The sequence below is a fragment of the Vicugna pacos genome, chromosome 1 (genome assembly GCF_048564905.1).
Source record: "Vicugna pacos chromosome 1, VicPac4, whole genome shotgun sequence".
NCBI lineage: Eukaryota > Metazoa > Chordata > Mammalia > Artiodactyla > Camelidae > Vicugna > Vicugna pacos.
In genome coordinates this window covers 76,842,622-76,865,647 of record NC_132987.1, presented here as the reverse complement: position 1 = coordinate 76,865,647, position 23,026 = coordinate 76,842,622, and the positions used below count along the sequence as shown (strand labels likewise).

Below are 23,026 nucleotides of genomic sequence, written 5' to 3'. Positions count from 1 at the left end.
ACACAAAATAATTCTAAGAGGTCCTGAAACAAAAATCTTCTGAATGTGAACCATTCTCTAAAAGATTCTATACCTGCCCTTTAAAAAAATTCATATTATCTTCTAAAAAATAAAAAAGAGAAACTAACTATATTACCTAGTTGAGATAGCAAACTGATGATACTTAAGATCAGTGGTGCACTTATATTTGGGTCTTCAAGAAGCTCTACAAGGCAACTCAAGCATTCACTTGGTAGTATCTGATTTGATGTAAACAATCGGGTGAGCTTCTGTCCAGAAATTACCTAGAAAACAGTCATTAAAATGTATTACTTAAGAACTGGCAATTTTTATCTCTTCTCCATTTCAAATAAAAACCCAGTTCTTTCACAGCACCGTTGCCACATTCTTTCCCAATTTATTAAATGCATATGTGCTATTCTCTCTACATGGAAGGCTACCTATTCCTTCATTCACTAACTAATGTAATACTGGTTTCAGTTTTGTTTCCTCCAGAAAGCTTTCTCTAATCCTCTTCCACTAACTAGGTTAGGTTTGCCTGTTATACTTACCCTATAGTACATTATACTTTTATTTCATAAATTAACAAGCTTTTGCCAATCTAGCAATATTTATCCTCCCAGCTACACTGATAACTCTATGAAGACATAGATTACATATCAACATTCTACTATCAATATACTTTTTGAATAAATGAAGTCCATACATTCATTCTACCTCGTTTGAGGAAAGCAAATGGAAAGTGGAAAGCAGCTAAATCCAAAAGCTTAGCTATGTGATTAACTATATGGTTGCTCCTTCTGCTCCCTACCAGACAGTACCTGAGCCCAGAAGTTAGAGATTACAAAGAAGGAAGTTAAAACAATTTTTTAAGTAGCCAGGTTAGGCATTGAAACATTTTATTATTTGTTATTCCACTTTTCACTTTTCTCTTATAACCCTATAAGCACGCCCCCTTTCTGAACCACCTCCCGAAAAGGTAAAGCTGGGATTGAAGTCTGGGAATAGTTGTCAGACAGCCACTTATTTTCAAAATGCTTTATAAGTATTATTCACTATTACACATATCTTTTCTATAAAAATAAGTTACTTTAGAATTAGATTAAATCTGTTCTAAATGTTTTTATTTTAAAAGACTTAAAAAAAAAAGACTGTATTCAGGCTGTTTCAGCATCCCTCTTTCTTTCTTTTCTGTATCCCTCTTTTATTCCCTCACCCAGATGTCAGTTTTTCTTCTAAAGCTTTGCTGTTAAGAGATCTTCAGAGTATCTGTTCCCACAGGTATGTGTTTTAACATTAAAGTAAAAGTCTATCAGACTGAAAAAACAGGTCCAAAGGCAAAGTTAGACACTGATGGTAAACATTTTGGGGTAAGGAACCTCCTGAACATTGCCCTTTTGTCTGCTTATACAGCTAGCCCTCTAAAAGATTAAGATATCTTCTGCTATAAATACAATTTCCCTCAGGACTGAACCTGTATTTCAACAACATAAATATTCTAAGATAAAATAATTATTTATTACAAGGTAAAATTGAAAAAAATTTACATATTTCCTCTTTACTCATACACACTGAATGTTTTAATGAGAATAGAATTTATTTCATTAATAACTAATAGTCTTGCATTTACTCTGGCCTAGCCATGGTTCTAGGTACCATATATATGTTATTTCTTTCATCTTCATAATAAACCTGTAAGTTGGTGCTAATTATTTTACAGATGAGTAAACTGAGGAACACATAATAGACAGCAGTACAACTGGGATTTATTGTCCCTAAATCTATGCTTACAATCATTACTTAAGATTAGTGCTATGAAACACCAACAAGAATGAGATCAGCTCAGCTCTGCCAATCATAAAAAAATTCAGAGTTCAAGTTCTGCAAAAAGAAAAAAGTACTGCAGCAGAAGTGCAGCAGGATAGCAGAGTGAATAATCTCCTTTCACATGATACCCATCTCTCTTTGTATCCTCAGATGTTGCTCTCATGAGGTCTGCACAAAGATAGTCACCATAATATTATCAACCAAAATGGTTAAAACTTAAAAATCTAAGAACACCAAGGAGCAGTGTGGATAAATGACAGCATATATTGCTGGCTGGAGGGTACATCGGTATATACATTGTGGAAAACTGGTAGACCTAACAATTCCATTATGAGGTACTAAGAGAAATGAATACATATATCCACAAAAGTGTATTAAAATGTTCATAACAGCTTTATTCCTAATTCCACCCAGAACTGGAAAAACCCAAATGTTCATCAACCGGAGAAGATACATAAACTGTGTTATCTTTGTACAATAGAATTTCACATAGCAATAAAAAAGAATGAAGTACTGGCATATGGGCAACGTGAATAAATTTCACAGATTATATTAAGAGTAAGAAGCAGACACAGAAGTACATACGGATCCACTTATCTGAACCATAGAGGACAACTGAAAAAATAACAGGGTGCTGGAAATGTTCTGTGTCATGATACAGTTGGTAGCTACTTGAGTGTACACTTATTAAAAAAAAAAACTTCACTTACCATGAATGCACTTTATGCAATGCACATATGTTCTCGCTCAATTTTAAACAGTAGATTTTGGTAAACCTCTTGAAAAGGCCAGGAACACAATCTCCAAGCCTCAAATTTCTCTTAAGTCTTTTTCAGTTCATGATAACACTTTGCTCAGATTTACAACATACCTGTTTATTCTCAAAAAGAGGTAATGTTTAAGATATAAATCTAAAATTCTTCACTCATAGTTCTTAAATAAAACTGACAGCTCTGCTTATTTTGTGGCTTCTGGAGTCCACTAGCACACCGCTCTATCCTAATTGAGAAGCAAAGTGTTAGCATTTAACAGCCAACACCTTCATTGTTAGGTTTGTAGGAATTCGTTGAGGTAATGAATGAAAAAAGAAAACAAATGTTCTTAGGAGACAGGCACCTGAAGTAGTAGGAGAAGCACTAGTGAAGTTTGAGAAGTTAGTGTCCTCCAGTTATAACAAAGGTCTATGTTACTGTGCCATTCACAGTTGCCTTCCTCCGTAATATCTTGCTAATCTTTGGTAATTTAGCCTTTTATCATAGGGTTAATACAACAATAAGAATGTATTTTAAACTTATGTTCAATTCTATCTCAACAGAAGCTGTAACAGAGGATAAAAATAAGCTTTGATTGGGCTTAATTGTTTTTTATTAATCTGAGATCAGTATTAGTTGGAATTCCATGAATGCCTAACAAATGACAGGAGATTAAGAGCCTAAAAACAAACAGGATCCCAGAAAGCTGTAATTATAACTTTTAACATAAAATAAGCAAATCACTGGACACTAAGGGAAAAGTGACAGCAATTGATTATTTTAATACCGAAAAACTGTGAGCAATATATTTTGATAAAGAAAAAAGATTATGATTACTAGAAAGGGAGACTGCTTCTCAGTCCAGAGAAAGCTAAAGTAATATTTTCCAAGCTCTAGTTCAACATGACTTCAAATAAAAGCACTAAGCAACAGGTTCAAATTGTAAACTGCCTAAGGGATAAGAAATTATTCAAGTTTTAATCACCACTCCCCATCACCTCCACCTCCGAGAACTGCCATACATTCTGCGAAGGCTCTGTTACAATGGAAAAACCAAAATAAGAAACAAAGGAAAAGATACAGCTCCGAGCTTTCTTCTCTACCAACTCCAAGCACAACTTAAATCCCTCAATCTTTTGTCCCACCCTCCCTCTTCCTAGGGTTTTCAGTAGTTACTCTTTCCTTGGGGGAATACGGACAGGCTGGGGGGTGGGGGTGGGTAGAAGACAGCGGGAATTCAAGGCCGACGTTCACTCTCCTTCTTTACCAATACAAAAGACAGCGGAGGGAGCGAGGAGCTATCCTTTGTTTTTTTAGGCTGAGGCCGCTACATCCCGACCACTAAGTGAACTAGGAAGCCTATCGCATCCGCCACCCCGGAGCACCTCACCTCCAAGTGCCGCAAAAGCTGGGTGGCGTTCGCCTCCGACTTAACGGCTTTATACTGACTGATGGTCAGGAGCAAGGACTTCAAGCAGGCGGTGGAGTCCATGGGGACCCGCCACAGCCCTGCCCAGGGCTACCACCACCCTGCCAACACCGGCCTCCACCTTCGGCCGCGCTTTTTTTGATTTTCGGCCCCACCCCCTCGCTCCTAGAAGCTTCCGGTTCCGGTTGAGCTCCGGAAGTCCCTAGACAACCTGGGGACTGCCCTCAATAAAGGGAAAGGAGGGGAAGCGCGGGGCGGTGGAGGGAAGGTGATGGGTGGGGAGGGGGAAATGATAGAGGCGCTTTGTGAGTCCGCGAAGAGGCTTAGGGGCCGTCCTTTCAGAGCCTCCCTTGCTCTGAAAAGTCGCGAGGTTTTAGTTCGAGATCCCGTGAAGACGAGACATCTCGCGAGAAATGTAATTGCGGCTCCACCTGTGAAGGGGCGGTTGGATGCCGGGGTGTCGTTGTTCATCAGTGCGCTCTGCTTTCGTTTGCTTCCTCGGCCTTCACGCTGGATGGCCAGTTTTTCCTTTGTGCAGCATCCTCTACCCGAGAAACGGTCGCTTCCCCCTAGTCTAGACACGGTGAGGACCTCTGAGGTGGAGAATCTTGGGCCCTAGATTTTGAGGCGGCCTGGGCGGGGCCTCTTTTTAAATAGCTCATATGTCCACCCCTTCTGCCCGCGAATGTTTGTTTCTCAGATTAAACCTATGGCCATTAGGATTCGGTGGCGAATTAGTCATGCCCTTGTGATAGTTGTCAGACTTTCGAGAAAGCTAGTCTAGGTGACTCCTGGGCCAGGTATTGCTCCGGAGGGTGTTCTCGTTAGCGTCAGTTTTTGTGAGTGAAGATATTTGTTTTTATCTAGCATGATTGATTTATAAATCTTGGTGTCTGCGAAAATGGCACTGTCGTTTGCGGGGTTTGACCAGAGATAATTAATATTATGCATGTGTATATAATGAGTCAGGCTGGTTCTGTCGCTTTTTGCTTAATGTATGCAAATATTGAATAAAGCTTTAAAAGCCAGTTTGGAGAGAATTGTAGGAAAAGGGTAGACGTCCTTTTAATTAAACCATTCATCAGAAATCATGTTTTGTCAATTCAAAGTATATTTTACGTCACTATTTCTAAAGACAGGAATTAATTTTATATTAAAAACAATTTTAAAATTAAATCTGAAAGTTTAAATAATTGAGGCATATATGTAAAAATCATTGGTAATTAATGTTTATGCATTCTTTATGTAAACAATTACTGATTGTATAAAGTGGGCTAGATCTGCAGTCACAGATCCTGCCGGGAAGAAACTGTCTAGTAAAGGAAATGTACTAAATAGATAGTACACAGAATTCATCACACAAATCAGACACCAAGCAGTTATGGTAAAGAGTGAAGCCAGGCTGTCTGCTTACAAATCGTAGCTCTACCATTTACTATGTGACCATAGGCAAATTTTCACTGCTTCAGTTTCTTCGTAAAGTAAAATCTGATTAACAGTACCTGTTTCATAAGTGTCCATGCGATAAATAATTAGAGCCTACAATAGGCTAGGCACTAATCTAGGCACTAGATTCAGTGAATAAAATAAAAATCCTGCTGTCATAAAACAAAAAATCCTATCATTACATTTGATAAGGGAAAGAAAAACAATAATTAATAAAAACAATAAGTTAAGGAAAGTGAGATGAAAAAAAAAGAGAATGGTTCCTGCAGAGTAATGGTTAAAAAAGGTAAATGGGAGGTCAGGATAGAGAAATCAGCATTTAAGGAAAAACTTCAAGGAGTTGAAAAAAGCCATGCTCTCTAAAGGGAAAGATCTGTAGATAGAATAGCAAGGGCAAAGGCCTTGAAATGGGAGCCTGTCAGTGGAAATTAGGAACAGCAAGGACTCCAGGATGGCTGGAGTAGAGACAGCAAGGGTGAAAGTAGTAGAGATGAAGTCATGTCAGGTTATCATAAAATGATTTAACCAATGAAGAATTTAGAACAGTTGGCCTAGCGTAATTATGTTCTCAGCAGGTGTTACATCTTCGTTCATTGACGAATGAGTGATAACAGTTTGTCAGTACCAGACTTTTCACTAATAATGACAAGTCATCATCATCATTTTGAATGGAGGGAAAAAGGTCAAAGCTGCTTGTTGTAAGTGCTATCTTTCTTTGAAATCCTTACATTTTAACTTGGGCAGTTGTACAAATTTTGCGTCTCTTCTATAAGGTATTTATTTTATTGTAAAGTAATGTCTTTCTCAAAAAAACTTCACCAAAAATTGACATAGGGTTCACAGGATGTGCAACCGTGATAGCTCTGACATGTTTAGTTTTGGCCTATCCTAATATGAGAAATGTAGACCCTTATTTTAAGACCCCATAAAGGAGATAAAGAAGGAGGAAATGAAGCTGGGTCTAGATGACTGAAGGCTTTATTAGCCTTGTGCTTGGACTCCATCCTGAATTAGTGGTGATCTCTGGTTTTAAACTAGGGTCTGATCTAGTTAGGTTTGTGTCTTAGATTGATTACTCTGGTAGCTGGATAGGCTATGATTTGAGGATAAGACCAGAACTAGTAACAATATTTAATTTGCTGGAATCTTTCCAAAGGATAGCTAGGATAATTGAAATGGAGATAGCAAAAAGAAGACAAATTTAAGAGAAATAGGCAGGACTTAGTGAATGATTTCAAATATGAAGAGTGAGGAGAGGGATAAAACTGCAAAGGATTCCAAGTTTCTAGTTTGGGTGACAGAGAAGATACAGAAACTGCTGAAGTAGTCAATAGTAAAGTATTCAGGTTGTATTTTATGTTCAGTGAAATTGTATGTAGTTCAACATGTAGTCTTGTATTATTCTCATTATATTTATTCCTGGGTATTGTATAATTTTTGTTACTGGTAGTAGGTTCTCTTTCTCCTATGCATTTTAAATTTGTCATTGCTACTGTTAAAAGAGAAACTGATTTTTGATACATCTTTCATCCAGCCTACTGACTAAAATCCCTTATTGATTTAGTTTTTCTTATTCTCTTAGATTTTCTAACTATAAATCATCTGCAAATAATAATTTCATTTCTTCTAATATTTGTCTTACTTTATTTCATTAGTGTAATTTCTAAAATATGGAATAATCATGATGATATTGAACATCTTAGTCTTAACTACTTAATTGAATGGGAATGACCAGTATTTTAACAGTATAATTTGTGCTATTGATGTGAGATAAGTATTCTTTAAAATGTTTAAGCCATTGCCCTTTATACCTGTTTTATTTAAAGATTTGCCAAAATGTCTACTAAAAAATTATCAGATGTTTACATATATATATATCTTATTTTTCCCTTTGAAGTGGTAATGCAATGGATTATGTTCTTTTTATTCATCGGATAATAATAGCTAACATGTATTGAGCATTTGCCATGTGCCAAGCACTGTTCTAACGTAACCAGTTAATTTTTTTAATGTTATGCTTTAGGTTTCTCATTTTACAGATGAAGAAATTGAGAGAGAGGTGAAATAATTACCCAACGTCACACAAGTAGTAGTTGCAAACCTTCTATTTGATATGCTGCAAATATTTTATTCAGGATTTTATATTTATGTTTGTGAGAATTTGAAGTAATTTTTTTTATTCTTTTGGAATTTGGATTATATGCTACTTTTGAAAAATTGGAAGTTTTCCATCTTTTTTTGGTGCTATAGGGTAATGAGAATCACATACGAATCATCTGATTCTTGTAGATTGTGTACAACTGGCCTATAAAATCAAGCTTGATAGCTTATTTAGTGGTAGATCTTTAGGAAATATTTGAATTTGTAGTATGGTTATAGATGTGATTTTTTTTTTTTACCTTTTCTTGAGTTAGATTTGGAAATAAAAATTTTTTAGCATATCAACTATTTGTCTATATTTGAAAATTTACTGATGTGAAGTTGCATTTGTATTCCAGTAATTCTCCTAACTCTTCTTTGTTGTTTAAAATTTCCTTTTTCATTCTGATGTTAATCTGTTTTCTTAGTTCGGCTTTCCAAGGGTTTGTCTATTTTATTCAACTTTTGAAGAACCAACTTTTGTTTAATTCTTGTTTTTTTTTTTTCCAGAATCCCTAGTTTTACTTTTATCTTTAACAATTCCATCCATATACATACATTTCCCTTTATTTGTCCTTTTTATTGTTGTTTAAAAGTTGGAGGCTTAGCATATTTCCAAACCATATTTTATTAAAGATTATTTATTCCAGAAAAATGTAAAAAGACCGTAGTTAAAGTGAACTTCTGCATTTTACTTTAATGAAAGTTTAATTACTTTAATCAGTCAAGTATTTTTTTAAATGTTAATTAATATTCATTTATCAAATATTTATTGAATGCTAGTTCTTTTTCAAAGGCTTAGTGTCTGTTGGGGAAGTAGACAAACTATCTCTTAAATAGAGAAATAGTATGCTGTAGGAACACATGATATTTTTTAGGGCAAAATATTAAGTATCTGATTTCTTCATCAGGGATTGACATTAAATCTCTTTTCTTGTTAAGTTTTTATTGCTGTCTGTTTTTATATTTGATATAGGTATTTTTCCCAATTTATAGTTTAGGAAACACATTTAAGGGAGTTAAACAAAATTTGCTTATGAGTTGGCAACTCGGGCTATGTAGCTCCTTTATTCTGGAAAAACTGGAAAAGAGCATATCTTCAATGCTGAATAGTAAAATGGAAAATTTTAATTTCTCATGACCAGGATTTAAATCGTATTAGATGAACATAGTGAAGATATGAATTAGATTTTTAATGAAAGTGCAGATTTGTAGAATACTGAACGTTGTAATATGGGAATTATACCAGAGGTGTAAACATAGGGCTAATTGTTAATTCATTTACTGACCATACATTTAATGAGTGCTTGAGTGGCAGGTACATTTCTAGGTTCTGGGGATACTGCAGTGAATCAAATAGACAAAAATTTCTGCCCAAGTAGAGCTTTTATTTTAATATAGGATATAGACAGTAAGCAAGATATATAAGTAAAATATATGAATGTTAGTAACAAGTGCTATGGAAGAAAAGAAAGGGAAGAGAAATAGGAAATATCAGAGTCAGGATGGAGTATTATAATTTTAGTTAGGGTGGGGTATTGATTAGTATTTGCTGCATAACACATTACCTCAAAACTCAGAGGTTAAAACTGTGAGCATTTATTTCTTGGTCTGTTGGTTAACTGCTGTTAGTCTGATCTAAGCCTGACTTGGCTGGGTGGCTCTGCTTCAGCTGTTTTGTGAAGGGGAGATAACAAGAACTCAGTTTCAGTTACAGTGAGGTGTCTACTAGACATGTGAGAGCTGTTGAGTAGACTGTTGAATATATTATTTGCGTTAAGGGAGAAGTCAAGGCTGGAGATAGAAATTTAAAGCCTCAAGACTGAATAATACAGAATGAGTAGGATAGAAAAGACTGAACCCCAAGTACTTAAGTATTTAGAGATTGGAGAGATGTGGAGGAACCAACAAAGAACATGGAGACATAGTTGCCAGGGGACAGGGGACCTATCTTGACCCCATGGTTGTCTCTTGCGACCCATCTTATTGTAGCATCTGGGCTGCTTTTGACTTATAAAGGAGGAATCAACAGAGAAGGCAGTCTTAATCTACACTGAGGGTCACTTTTTTACTTCTGCCTTCAGAGGCCTGGATGTATGCAGAAAGATCAGTGACTTCATTCTTTAAATCAATATTGAGTGCTTGAAGTAGGTACAGCAGGTACTGTTACTGCTGTAAGCACCAGTATTATAGCAAAGGGATTAAAAAACTTTCCTGACTTAGTGGGGCTTCCATGCTAGTGGGGGCATGAGGCCAAATGTAAAACTGAGCTTACTCAGTAGGCAGAAATAGCAGGTAGAACAAAAGTACCATTGGTCCAGGCTCCAAAGATTCAAGGCAAAGAATTCAGTGGTAAAAAATTGGCACAGGTCTAGGCATGGGGTCAATTGGATACTATGTCCCCACTATGGGTTAAACAGTTGAAATATGTACTAATAGTAAATTGATTTTACACTTTACACAGAGCCAGAAAAAAGTCTGTACAATTAATGTCAATTCTCACTTTGCAGAAATGTTAACCTTTACCACAAAGCCAGAAAACCTAAATAAACCAAAATTATTCTCCCTTTACAATTATTCTTCTTCCTGTTTCCTTTCCTATCAAAAATTAAGATTCCGCTAATCTCTAAATGATTTGCCAGACCATAAAATTAACTTTCTCACTTTTCAAACAGTTCCTGATTTTTTCCCTATAAATTTCACAATTCAACTCTGGGTTAAGAATAGAAAGTTTGGATAATTTGGGTCAATATTTTTGTCCCTCGATTTCACATCAAGTTCACATCATATCTCAAAATCAAAAGTTTGCCTTTAAAAAACCCACAGAAGTACTATCAATTGTTTCTGAATCTAATTTTGTAGATAAGTAAAAGTGAAAGTGAGATACTTTTATTTAAAAGTTATACTATTTTTAATTATAACTAGTATTTTCTGAAGTCCTACTTTGTGCAGAGCCGGGTCCTTTGCATATCTCCTTTAAAAAATTTTTGTCCTTTAGGAAATAGATATTATCGAGTTTATGAAATCTGTTTCCTGAGTTAAAAAGTGAAGTTGTTTTCTAAGATGGGTGTCCAAAGTAGAGTATGGACTCCTGAGATATGTGAAACTGGCTATTAGGATATGGGAGCAAATAGTAGAACTTATCTGTTTACTTATTTTAATCTCATTCTCTTTTATATTGTAGTGGTGCTTACAATAGCATGGATAACACAAATGAATTGCTATTCATGTATTCTCAGATTTACTTCCTTAGAAGTATGTGATCCAAAAAGAAAAGATTTTAGAGAAGTCTTTAGAGAAGTCTTCTAAAATCTTCTTAAGATCTCTAAAATCTTTAACCTTTAACAGAGTATTTAAACAGGTACCATATATGGTATAGTATCTGGCATTGTTCTGAATTGTTTTGTTGATTAAATGAATTCTCTTAGCAAAAACTAATGTGAGTAGTATACAATGAAATATTAAGCTGACAAAATTAATTATCTTACAATATCATTTACAGACCAGGAAGGTCATGTAAATAGTTTTGTTTCTGTGTTTTTATGTGCATATTATCTAGTTTAGTTCATAAATTGTACACTAAGCTTATTATAAAGTCAAATATGTCACACTTAATGAGACTAGTGTAAGGACTATGGAATTTGCAGTTTCACTAACTGGGACATGAATTCCTGCTCTTATTGATTTATTAGCCATGTAAATTCTCTAAGCCTGAACTTCTTAATTTTTAAAATGGATGACAGTAATACATTTTTCAGAGTTGTGTGGAAATCAGATGTGTAGTCAGGATGCCTAGATGTATAGCCTAGACCCCTGCTGAAAATTAATCTTATTTTCAATGAAACTAAAGTTAATATACCCAGCTTATTTCATATAATGGAAGCTGAAAGCTTGATCTGCCTTCTCATCTAAATATTAAACCCTTCTTACAAAAGTAAGCCTTTCTGAGATAATGAGAGATAGCTACTTTTCTTATATATGTGGGATCAAGTTGGATTTGGGTAAAGTCACTGGTAGTGGAGGAGTCCAGTACATATTGTGTTCTCCATTCCCTGCATGTATCATGTCTCAACATTCTGTCGTGTTTCCTTTTTTCATTATTGTCTAACAATTCTAATGACAACATAGTATTTTTAAATTGCTGAAAATATTGCACTTTTGAAGAGTTTGTTTGGGGGTAACAGGGTTCTTTCAGTGGTCCTAGTTACATTTCTGAGCAGCGTGGTTTTGACAATGCTACCTGAAACTGATGGGTAGATAAATACCTGGATTTTTTTCAGGTAAATTCTAACCTGTGCATATTTACTGTAGGTACATTTCAAATATTTATAACAAATTAATGTGTATGTTTTGTAGGTTTGCCTGTGTAAGTCCAGGGATAACTGACTGAATAGATCTGAAGAGAACTGAAAACCTACTTCAGGCAAGATGCTAATTTTGGCATGGATATTCCCTATGTTGGCAGATTTATAAGGATGGGGCATTGGGTATGCACTGCAAGTTTCTTGCTTTCTGGTATAAGCTGCCTGGTAGTGCTAACAATGATCTTTGCTAAATGGCAAGAGCTGAGGTAGACAGTGAGTATCCTGGTCATTTGAGGCAGAAAATATCTTCGGTTCCTGATAACTTTGGCAAAGATATTCTAGCCATTGTCTGTTAGTCCTGGAGTTTAATTAAGCAAGCTATATATTTTTTCCTTGAGAGAAAATATTGTTTTGGCCTCCCTTGTCTAAGTGTGTTCATTTTGAGGCTTTGCCAAGAACCTAAACAAATACAAAATGGAAGAAATTTATGAAAAATTAGAAAACCAAATAGTCAGTAGACTATGTTCATTCTTCACACAGCTAATAACACTGGTGGTACAAACTGTTATTCTTTGAGTCTAACCTGTCCTTCTTGTTTACCCAGTGCTATCTAGCATGTGAGAAATAAAGGCTTTGAAAGTTCTAGAGCCACAGAGCACCTGCAAAAAATAGTTAGTTTTGATTCTAAGGAACTCCCATCACAAATATCTTGAATTGTTCTTAGAAACTGTCCTCTTCATGGTTTTTTTCAGCCTTGAAGTGGTTACTATACTTTCCATATGTGGCCAAAACATCTCATATCTCAAAGGAGTTTTTGGAATTCTTTTGGCAAAATTTAGCAGGAATGATAACTAGCATTGTCAGAGTTTACTTTATTAACAGACCCATGAAATTCTAGAGTACATTGAATTCAATGCTGAAATAGTAAACCCAGCTTTTTAGAATAGATTTCAAAATTTTACCAAGATGCATGTTCAATATTGTTTATTGCAGCATTGTTTATAATAGCAAAAAACAAACACACACAAATTGGGCACAATTGAAGTATTTATCAGTAGTGGTCTGGTAAAATGATACATTTATACAGTGGCATGCCATGCAGTTTAAGGAATATGGCAGATGTATATGTGCTGATGTGAAAAATGCGAGGTGCCAAACATATGCAAAGTAAGCTGCCATGTGTGCCATTTGGTATATAGTTGAAAAGTGTTTTTGTCCCGATTCTTAAGTCTAATTATTACCATTCCTTTTCATACAATAGCATTTCTCCAAGGTAGAGAATTAGAAGGAAAGTGAACTGATTTTGACACAAATTTAAGCAAAATTAAGTGAAGATGATGATAGGAACACTTACATAGTGCTTAATATATATATGCCAGGTATTGTTCTATTACATGTTTTAAACATTTACTCTTCACTACAACTCTGTGAATCACATACCATCTTTATCCCCATTTTTCAGACGATGAAACTGAGGCACCAAGGTGTTAATTAATTTCACATTAGTTTGCATGGCTAGTATGTGTTGAAGCAGATTTACATACCCTTGCAGACTGGTTCCAGTGTCTCTGTGCTCTTAACTACCAGTTCTGTACGGCCTCTCAACTTATATTTGATGTTGTTGGAGACTTAATGAGATACATTATCATTTCTCTTCCTCGTAGACAAATGATTTGTTGTTTGTGTTTATACATAATACCTAATAACAGGATGGTCTTTTTTATTCCAGGGAACAATCTGTTTTATGTTCATTTAGTTAATCTTTTCCATTTTAACTACTCATTTAGTTATGTAATTCTCAACTGGGGGCAATTTTTCCCTCAGGAGACATTTGGCAGTGTTTGGAGACATTTTTGGTTGCTACAGTGGGGCTGAGAGGTGGGAGAGTGTTGCTACTGTCATCTACTGAGTAGCTGGGGATGTTGCTAAACATCATTAAAATGCATAAGACAGCTTTCTATAACCAAGATTTATCTAGCCCAAATGTCACTAGGGCCAAGAAACCCTGATTTAGTGGGCATAATAAAAATTTTCAATAATTGAATTCCTTTCTTGAAAAATACCATGTATATTACTTTGTTTTGAAATTAATAGCATTGAGAAGAGCGAACTTTAATATTTTCACTGTTTTTTTACACTAATATTACTCACTTTTTCCACCTGGCATTGTGTGATCTGTAAGTATCAGAGCTGACAAGGGTAGCGAATTCATAGGACGTCCACCCATACTTTGAAATGTAAACTTGGCCAATTAGATCCTCTAACTTGGTCAGATGACTTAATTAAGATGAGCATTTGAGTGGATTTAAAAAATAATGTGCCTATATACAGTTTAGGGAAGTGGTAAGAGTGCTACAAGGTAAATGTTTAAATGAATGATTTAAAAAAATTATAAATGAGAGCTATGCCTACTTAGATGTGAATATGCACAGCTTTTAAAGGAGGAAAAAACAACTCTTCACAATTTAAAAAAATGTTTCGTTTTATGTAGATAAGAGGAAAAGTGGGAGCTGGGAGTAAAAAAGGTAGAGATGGAGTAAAAAAGATATTTAACAGTTATCAAGATAAGGATGGCAGTACCTTAGTTTTCAACCAGTGAAACAGCCTGCAGATAAAATCATTTTGGTTGGTGGATGAAGGTGCACTGTAAATTGACACTGAACTTTAGCTTGCCCTATGATCAACCAGCCAGAACCTATAAGTTCCTGCAGAAGAGCAGTTTCTCAGTTGCAGGAAGGCAAAATAAATGTTTAGTTTCCTGCTGACTGGATAAGTCTATTGAAATGAATACACCAAGGGAAAACAGGTTTACCCTTTCTCCTATGTTAACCCTGATTTTAAAGGTTTCCTTCAGCCTCTCCTAGAATGGTAAGAACTTTGTATTATTTTAGAAGCACAGTGGCAACATTTCAGGCTGGCTGCTTCCTTTGTGTTGCTAGGCACTTACGCCTTCCTTCCCAGCAGAGGCTGTCAAGTGCTACTGCTGCTGCTCTTTGCTAGTAGGGTTTGCCACACATCTGTTCAGCTTCTGGGGAATGATGGGATTGATGATCCTCTCTCCTGGAAAACCTTTCATCACAGAGATTCATATCAGGTTGTATTTTTAAGCAGGCTGAAAAAGAAAGCCATTAGCTCTTCTTAACCCTTAATTCAGGATACAAGTGTCTTCTGATTTATTGGTTAATTTTATACCCTTTTCTTTTCAAAGCTGAACACTGAATAGCTTGGCAGATGCCTTCTGTCCTCTTTACCTTTGTTGCCAGAGGATTGTCCTTCTTTCTTTTCAGCCTCACTGTGATCTGTGCAAACAGCTACTGACTGCAAGAGAGCTTACCAGAGGGAGAAGTATACATGTCTGAGCTTTTAAATTCTGAAAATGAGGGGATTGTTTTGTCTGGAAAAGTCATACGTTGTATGCTCTGGCTATGAAATGATGCCTGTTAACTTTTTATTAAAATAACCAGAGAGGTTATAGAAACCATAAAAGAAAAACAGCTTGATCACAATCCTAAAACTCTCAAAGCCATGTCCTTTTCTATACAGCTTTATTAAAGAGATGAAGCAGATCTGATTTAGTGTGAAAGAATAACAAGGTTTATCCAACCTCTCTCTGCTTCATTATTGGTTTTTAGGTTTGTATCTTCCATTGATATTTAAACAGAGAATGCAAATTTAAATAGGTGTATGATCTTGCTTACTGAATTTAAAATAAGTAAAAGTACAAAATAAAATAATGTACCTAGGAGAACCAGGTTCTGCATAGGTAAGTTATTTTAATACTGACAGCAAGAAATGTTTTGTTAGGGATGGACAAAAAACTGAGAGGCATAAGGAAGCTCTGTTTTAAATGAGGGAATTTAGATGGAAGTCTTTGTGTGTGAATCTTTGCATTTTTGTTTTGATTAAGAAGTATCAGCTATCATTGAACTGTTGGAGAATTTCTCTTGTTTCTCAAGACTTTCTGTGTAACTTAGAGCTGCTGTGAGTCACATACAGAGTATAGACAGTCTCATAATTAGGAATACCTGTTTTCCTCATGATCCCCTCAGGACTTCTTTTAGCCCTTATACCAGTAACTGAGTTGTCCCCTCCCCCATTATTAATGCTTATTTATGACAAGATACTCAGACCTCAAAGCTTAGGAGGGTCAGGTCCTACAGTTTCTTCTTCCTTTCTGTGTGTTGTTGTCTTTTTCTGACTTTTTGGGAGACTCAGTCTCATTTAAAACAATGTTCCTTTGAGAAAACACAATCTGAATTCTTTTTTTTTAACATTTTTGATTTATAATAATTTTACAATGTTGTGTCAAATTCCAGTGTAGAGCACAATTTTCAGTTATACATGAACATATATATATATTCATTGTCACATTTTTTTCTCTGTGAGCTACCATAAGATCTTGTATATATTTCCCTGTGCTATACAGTATAATCTTGTTTATCTATTCTACATTTTGGAATCCCAGTTTATCCTTTCCCACCCCCCACCCCCTTGGCAACCACAAGTTTGTATTCTATGTCTATGAGTCTGTTTCTGTTTTGTATTTATGTTTTGTTTGTTTGTTTTTTATTTTAGATTCTACATATGAGTGATCTCATATGATATTTTTCTTTCTCTTTCTGGCTTACTTCACTTAGAATGACATTCTCCAGGAGCATCCATGTTGCTGCAAATGGTGTTATGTTGTCTGTTTTTATGGCTGAATAGTATTCCATTGTATAAATATACCACAATCTGAATTCTTAATAGGTGACTTACAATGATCTTGTGGAACATGTTTTTTTGACTTGAGAGTTACCTGTGCTGAATTGCCTTTTAGTAATGGAACTCCAAAAGTTCTACCGCTCAAATTTTGGGGTATGTTTTAATAATCTTTTAGAGAAACTGGCTACCCAGTTACTGAAATAAATAAACAGTCCAGAGGCAACAGATGAGAACATTATCCAGTCTTGTGCTTGGCAACAAGGTACTCTAAGTCTGTTTTATTTATGCTATTGCTACCACTATCTTTTATTTTTCCTCATTTCTTTCTTTGCCCCAAAGCACCAAGCAATAGTTTTTACATGCATTCATGCTAACACTTCCTGGCCTTATGTACAGAGGGATCAGAAAAAGAAGTCAGCCTCTCTGAAGGCAATGGAGTCTGATGGCTTGAACTCTCAGTAAAAGAGATCAAATGGGACTAATTTTAGAAGAGTTGGTGTTGGGATAAATAGAAAGCTGTATAATAAATAGATATAATGATGATACTCTGTTCCCCTTTTGTTTTCATTTATTTGCCTTGGTATTTTTTTTTTGTTTCTTTCAGGAAACATCCACAACATCTATTGATATTTGTACTAGAGAATATGCAAGAGTTCTTTGCATCCCACCTCTGTATTTTATGGAGCTAGAAATACAGTTTTAGGAAAAAGTAGTTCAATGTTAGAAATGTTAGAAAAAGTAGTTAGACTAAAAGAAAACAAAACAATTAGTGCTATCAAGATTGTGTTAAAGAGGTACTTCTTATACCTCTATAGGAAATAAATTATTACAAACCTTTTGAAAAGTCATTTAGCAATATATACCAGAAGACTTAAAATATTTGTGTCTTTTGACCTAGGAATTCTATTTCTGAGAATTTATTATAAGGTGATAATAATAAATATAAAAAAGACTTTATGGGCAATGCAGTTTATCACAATACTAATTATTTATAATGAAAAAAATGGGAAACAATCTAAATGTCCAACTATAAGAAATAGTCAGGGAAACCCCAGTCAACCAATTGTTATGTAGCCATTGAGAATGTTTACTAGGAGTATAAAATAATGTGAAAAATGTTTTTGATATAGTGTTCGTTGGTGGAAAAGTTAGAGTATTGCCTATTCAATATGATTACAAATTGATAAAATATATCTGTACTTGGGAAAAATTAAGTGTATTAAAATACAGGCAGTGATTTATGTTTAGATTAGGAAGCTATGTGATTTTCATTTTCTTTTATAGCAGATTCAAAATTTTCATGTACTGTTTAGATAATGGGGTGAAAGAATGAAAGCCTCCTACCTTCCTACTAAAAATATTATTTTTCTTGCAGTTTTAAACAGCAGGAGTAAAAGTCAGCCTGCAAGCTTTAGAATAAGACTTTTGCAAAAAACATTGTGCAGCATGGATTCTGTGGATTCTCTACCAGAAGAATTTCTTGTGAGGTAAGGGATGGGTTGATAAAAGCCAAATGAATTTGTTGCATTCTGAAGACATGACATTTGTCTTTTCCACATAACCTTGGAAAACTAGTGTGAATGTGATACCCTTATGTTTCAAGACAATTTAGCATCTTTGATTAGTAGAGGATGTAGACTGGGTGAAGTCTAATTTTACAAAATTTCTCTAAGGACCACACCCTTGGTAAATAGTTAAGAACTGAAAAATGTACCATAGCTTGCCACACTTGGGGCATGCTCAACAAGTAATGTTTTATTTTTTATTTAACAAGCACTTACATAGATTTACTTTTTCTAGGTATTGTTTTAAATGCTTTTACAAACATTAACTTATATAAACCTCATAACAAGTCTATGAGGTAGATGCTGTTATTATGCCCATTTTATAAGGTAACCTAAGCATAACACAGAAGACTCTACTGCCTGGTTCAGTTGGGCCTAGGCCAGATGTCAGTCTGACCTCTCCAATTAGGGAAAGTTCAGCCATACCTCTCCCATTTAATGTTGAACAGCAGGTTAGTATTGGAGAAGGAGTTCCCACCTTTAGCTATCTCATATAATAAGCAATGTGTTATATTACAAGCATGTACTGATCTCCTTGGTCTTAGGGAGTAAAGACTAAGATAAAATATATATACTTAGGGAGAATTATAATAGGAAAATATATAAAAATTATTTTATCTTTAGGGAAAGTGTATGCATAAGTGTTAACATTAGAGATGCTGTGGCTGTGTATAAAGGGAACAATAATTATTGACTAGGGTTCAGTGGATTTCCACAAGGTGACATTTGAACTGAGCTTTAAAGAATAAAGACAGCTTCTGATGGGTATTGAAGCAGAGCAGATGGGAGGTTGTTTGGCTGAGAAAGCAGCAAGTATAAGTAAGATAAATTCTTGGGGAGGATTTTGACTCCTGGTAAGAAATTTAGCTTTATTTTGTGCAGAGCCATTGACATTTTAAGAAAAGAAATGAAATTTTATACTCTTTTGGGAAGACTACCTCTATTGATAGTGGGAAGGATGACAAGGTATGACACTTGTATTAGTTCAGGAAGAAGCCAATGAAGGCTTGCATTGGTAGGAATAGTAAATAGTAAGAAAGGAGGGATTTATAGAACTAGAATCAACAGAATTCTCTGACTGCTTAAATGTGAGAATAGGGGCAAAGAGAAGTAGAAGTGGCCTGAAGGTTTCTCATGACCAGAAGGAAATCTCTACCATTCACTAATATGGGGATCACAAAAGCAGACAGGCTTACTGTGTGTTGAGAAAGTAAAAGAGAGGACAGATAATGAATTTAGCTTTGGACATGAGCAGATTGAGGTGCCCCTAAGACATTCTTAATGGAGATTGTTGAGTGGGTGGTTGGAAATGTGTAGCTGTAGCATCAAAAAGCAGTTAAGGCTGGAGATACCGATTTGGGAATCATTAGAATGAGGTGCTGTTTGAATTCATGGAAGTTTGCTCACTTATTTGTTTGTTTTTGCATTTAGTCATTTATTCAATAAATATTTGAGTACCTACTTTATGTCAGATGTTGGGCTAGATACTTGAAGGTAAAGTAGTGAATAAGAAGCAGGGCCCTGATCCCTATCTGACAGTGTTTATTCATGGGCATAAGTGAGATTGATTAAAGTAGAAAATGTAATATGAAAAAAGAATTAAAAATGGAATATTACTATACTATATACTATACTGTATACTATATACATTTCAGGTATGTTATAGCAAAATTTCAGCCTCTCTCAGCAGCAGAATAAAGTACACAGGTGATAAAAGTGGCAGAATAGCAAAAGAAAAATACTAATCTTGCACTTAGTTTTAGCTTTGCTAGTCCCCAGTGTGTAACTTAAAACGAGTTACATAACCTTTCTGGGCGTCAGTTTTACCCATCTATAGAATAAAGTGGCTGCCATATATGACTGCTGATGTACCTTCCTGTTCTATATTGAATATTATTAAAATAATAAATGAATAAAGTGAGTGAGAAGAAGAGGGATAGCCAGTGGTACAAACTTGAGAAGTGGACAGCTGGAAGGATGGAAAGACTAGGAGAACCAGCAGCAACAAAGGATGCAGAGGTTGCGAAGGAGGGTTGGAGAATATGATGGATAACGTTAAATGATGCAGAAAGGTCAGGTAGAATCAAAACTTAAGACAAAGCTGTTGCAATAGCAAATAGGATTTCATTAGCAACTTTTATTAGAGCAATTTTAATGTTGGGGAGGAAGTGTGAGTTAGTTAAGTTTACACATTGAAATTTGTGGTGGAACCTATAGAAAATATGGAAGCCCATGTCCCCCACTACTGATTAAGAAGCTCTGAATTAGAGTTTGGACATCTGGATGTTTCCAAAGTTTCACAGGTGGTTTTAATATGCATCTGGGACTGAGAACTACTGGGTTAAGGAATGAGTGATCATGAAATAGAATTAGTAAGTAGAGTATATGCTTTGAGAATGTTTTGTATTTTTTCTCACATCTGGAGAGTGTGCAGAATACTGCTGCAGTATTTTTCATTTCTTGATGATACAAGTTCCTTGTATTCCTTTTAGGATTGGGGCTTAGGAATAGAAGAAGAGATAGTTAACAGTGTCTTTACCATGACACTTTAAAAAGCAATATTGTGAAGTATTATTTATGTGTATGAATCATCTTTTATTGAAACTTTCACCACCTGTCCTAGTTTCCCTTGACAAAATCAGTACTTAGTAGATGATAAATGATTGTTAAGTGAGTACATAAATGTGAAGTAAAATAGGATAATAGTTAGAAAGTAAAAGTCTAAATAAATAAATCAATTGATATAAGTTTCTCACCTCATTTTATCTCTGCTGGTTTATAGAATTAAGAAAATTATATAAATCATACATAACCCTATGTTACGGTTCTTATATTATGAATCCTGTGTCATGGTTCTGTATGTAGGCAAAAGCAATTTTATAAATAAATGTTTCAGTTTAATAAATAATACTGCATATGTTCACATTTGAAGCCCATGGCAAAAGCAAAACTTGTCAAGTTACTCCTTTTCACAAAAATAGTTAATAATTTCTAAACATGATACTTTGCCTCAAATAAAAAAAGTAATTTTGGAAAACTGGGCAATTGTAATGCTAGGAATCTGAAACAAAAAAGAAAATGATCTGCGTAAGATAGACCTTTTCCAAACCTTAATTATCTTCATAAACATATATATACATAAAACGAAACATCAACCCTTTCAGTCTTTTTTTTTTTTTTTTACATTGAAAGAGTGCTATAAAGTTAATTTCCCCCATTATTTTGGTCTATTGTGTGTCTGTTAAAGAAGAAAGAATTTTTATTTCAGCTTTCTGATCTCTCTGCCACCATCCAGTAAAGGGCTTTTCTTTAACTTGAGTCTCTAAAGAAATATTACCAGTCTTTGGTACATATTGTTTACACTTTTGAAATTTTCAGGCAAAAATTCATGTTATCTTTGTACTACTACAATTTGTATTCTTTGTAAGGAGATGCCCTGAATATACGTTTTCTTCTTTAAAATAGGGATCCTCCTGTGGAGGAACAGGCTAAGGAGGAAACCAAGAATAAGGTAGAAAAATCAACTGATCAACTGGTAAGAGAAAATTTAATTTTCATTAACTGTTAGTTAACTAATAATGACTAATGTATGAGAATATAATGCTAAATTTGATCAGTTTAATTACCTGCTAAAAATTTTCCTACCTTAGTGGTTATGGTTAAATCTTTCTTTGATAATTAATATTTGTATCTCAAAGTTATCATTCTAAGCACCAGTCTTCACTGTAAGTTAAAATTAGTAGATAATTGAATTGATTTGCCCAGAAACATCCTAACAATCAGTTTTAAGAAGTCTATTTGTCTTTAAAGCAAAATTCAAACAAAATGAACACTATACACAAAGAAAACATACACAGATAATTTTAGTAAGAAATTTCACTGAGTTGTTTCTGAATTCTCTTTCCTGTTTTTAATCATCATTGTTTCAGAACCTCCAGTTCTAAATGAATGAGAATAACTGAATTATATACTAATATAAGGCTTTTATTGCCAGTGACTATACTTTATGGTAAATTGAAAAAATATACATAACATATTTGGGAATATTACATGTGCTTAATTTAGTGAAGGATGTTTGAAGAGGTATTTATTTGTTAGATTCTTGTCAGTGCAATTTTTACCCTCCACTTAATTTTGTATAATGGTTGATGTCCACTTATTAATAAAGTTTATAAAAGTTATCCAGTAACTTAGGAGAAGAAAATGTAAGGATATAAAATAACCATAGTATTCACCTGCATGAGGTTATCACCATAAAAAATATTGCAAAGGAAATACAAGATATGCAAATGTACATGGGGATGTACAGTTGGACCAGGAGGATTAGATCCAGAAAGGACATTTCTAGATACAGATTTGGGAATACAGAGGCAGAGGAGGTGATAACTTTGATTTGAATTTGGCTTAGATGCTAAATCTATTTTGCAAAAATGGATTCATCATCAAATATTTTGACAACTAACTTAAAAAATTAAAATTGTACTTATAATAAGATAGATTTAACAGGCATGAGGCTTATAATATTTCCTGTAGAAAAATTTATATTCATGCCATAATCTTGCTTGTGGATCAATTTGGTAATTATTATTAATTTGGTAATTATTATTAAATGATTCTACAGTAACTTTTGACTACAAGATTGACCTTTAGTTTGAAATATATGCACTATTGACAATGGTCATTCTTTATAAGGGTTTGTTTGGTTATTTGGGGGAAGTTTTTTTTTAACTTATTGAAAAATTTCAAACCTACAGAAAAGTTGCAAGAATAATATAATGAATACTTAGATACCCTTTACTGAGATTGAACAAACTGTTAACATTTTCTACATTTTTTGGATGTAAATATAATTAAGTACTA

The 23,026-nt window shown here is 34.5% G+C and overlaps 2 protein-coding genes across 10 annotated transcripts in view; one reads left to right on the top strand and one right to left on the bottom strand.

The window, feature by feature from the left end:
• The window catches only part of CIP2A (cellular inhibitor of PP2A), a 31,773-nt gene extending 27,544 nt beyond the window's left edge, over nucleotides 1–4,229 (bottom strand). For 2 of the 3 annotated variants that reach the window (XM_006215914.4, XM_072965648.1), the window contains exons 1-2: nucleotides 3,970–4,229; nucleotides 137–284 (exon numbers count right to left, since the gene is read on the bottom strand). In XM_006215914.4, coding sequence (XP_006215976.1) covers nucleotides 137–284; nucleotides 3,970–4,071 — 250 coding nt within the window. In that variant the 5' untranslated portion in view covers nucleotides 4,072–4,229. Of the gene's footprint in view, nucleotides 1–136; nucleotides 285–2,537; nucleotides 2,699–3,969 lie in introns of all 3 variants that reach the window. The other variant, XM_072965656.1, reaches the window with a different exon arrangement.
• Nucleotides 4,230–4,355: 126 nt separating this feature from the next.
• The window catches only part of DZIP3 (DAZ interacting zinc finger protein 3), a 99,498-nt gene continuing 80,827 nt past the window's right edge, over nucleotides 4,356–23,026 (top strand). For 4 of the 7 annotated variants that reach the window (XM_072965641.1, XM_072965634.1, XM_072965635.1 and 1 more), the window contains exons 1-3: nucleotides 4,356–4,591; nucleotides 17,977–18,088; nucleotides 21,632–21,701. In XM_072965641.1, the coding sequence (XP_072821742.1) occupies nucleotides 18,048–18,088; nucleotides 21,632–21,701 (111 nt within the window). In that variant the 5' untranslated portion in view covers nucleotides 4,356–4,591; nucleotides 17,977–18,047. Of the gene's footprint in view, nucleotides 4,592–6,029; nucleotides 6,153–11,949; nucleotides 12,081–17,976; nucleotides 18,089–21,631; nucleotides 21,702–23,026 lie in introns of all 7 variants that reach the window. The other 3 variants (XM_072965631.1, XM_072965630.1, XM_072965624.1) reach the window with 3 other exon arrangements.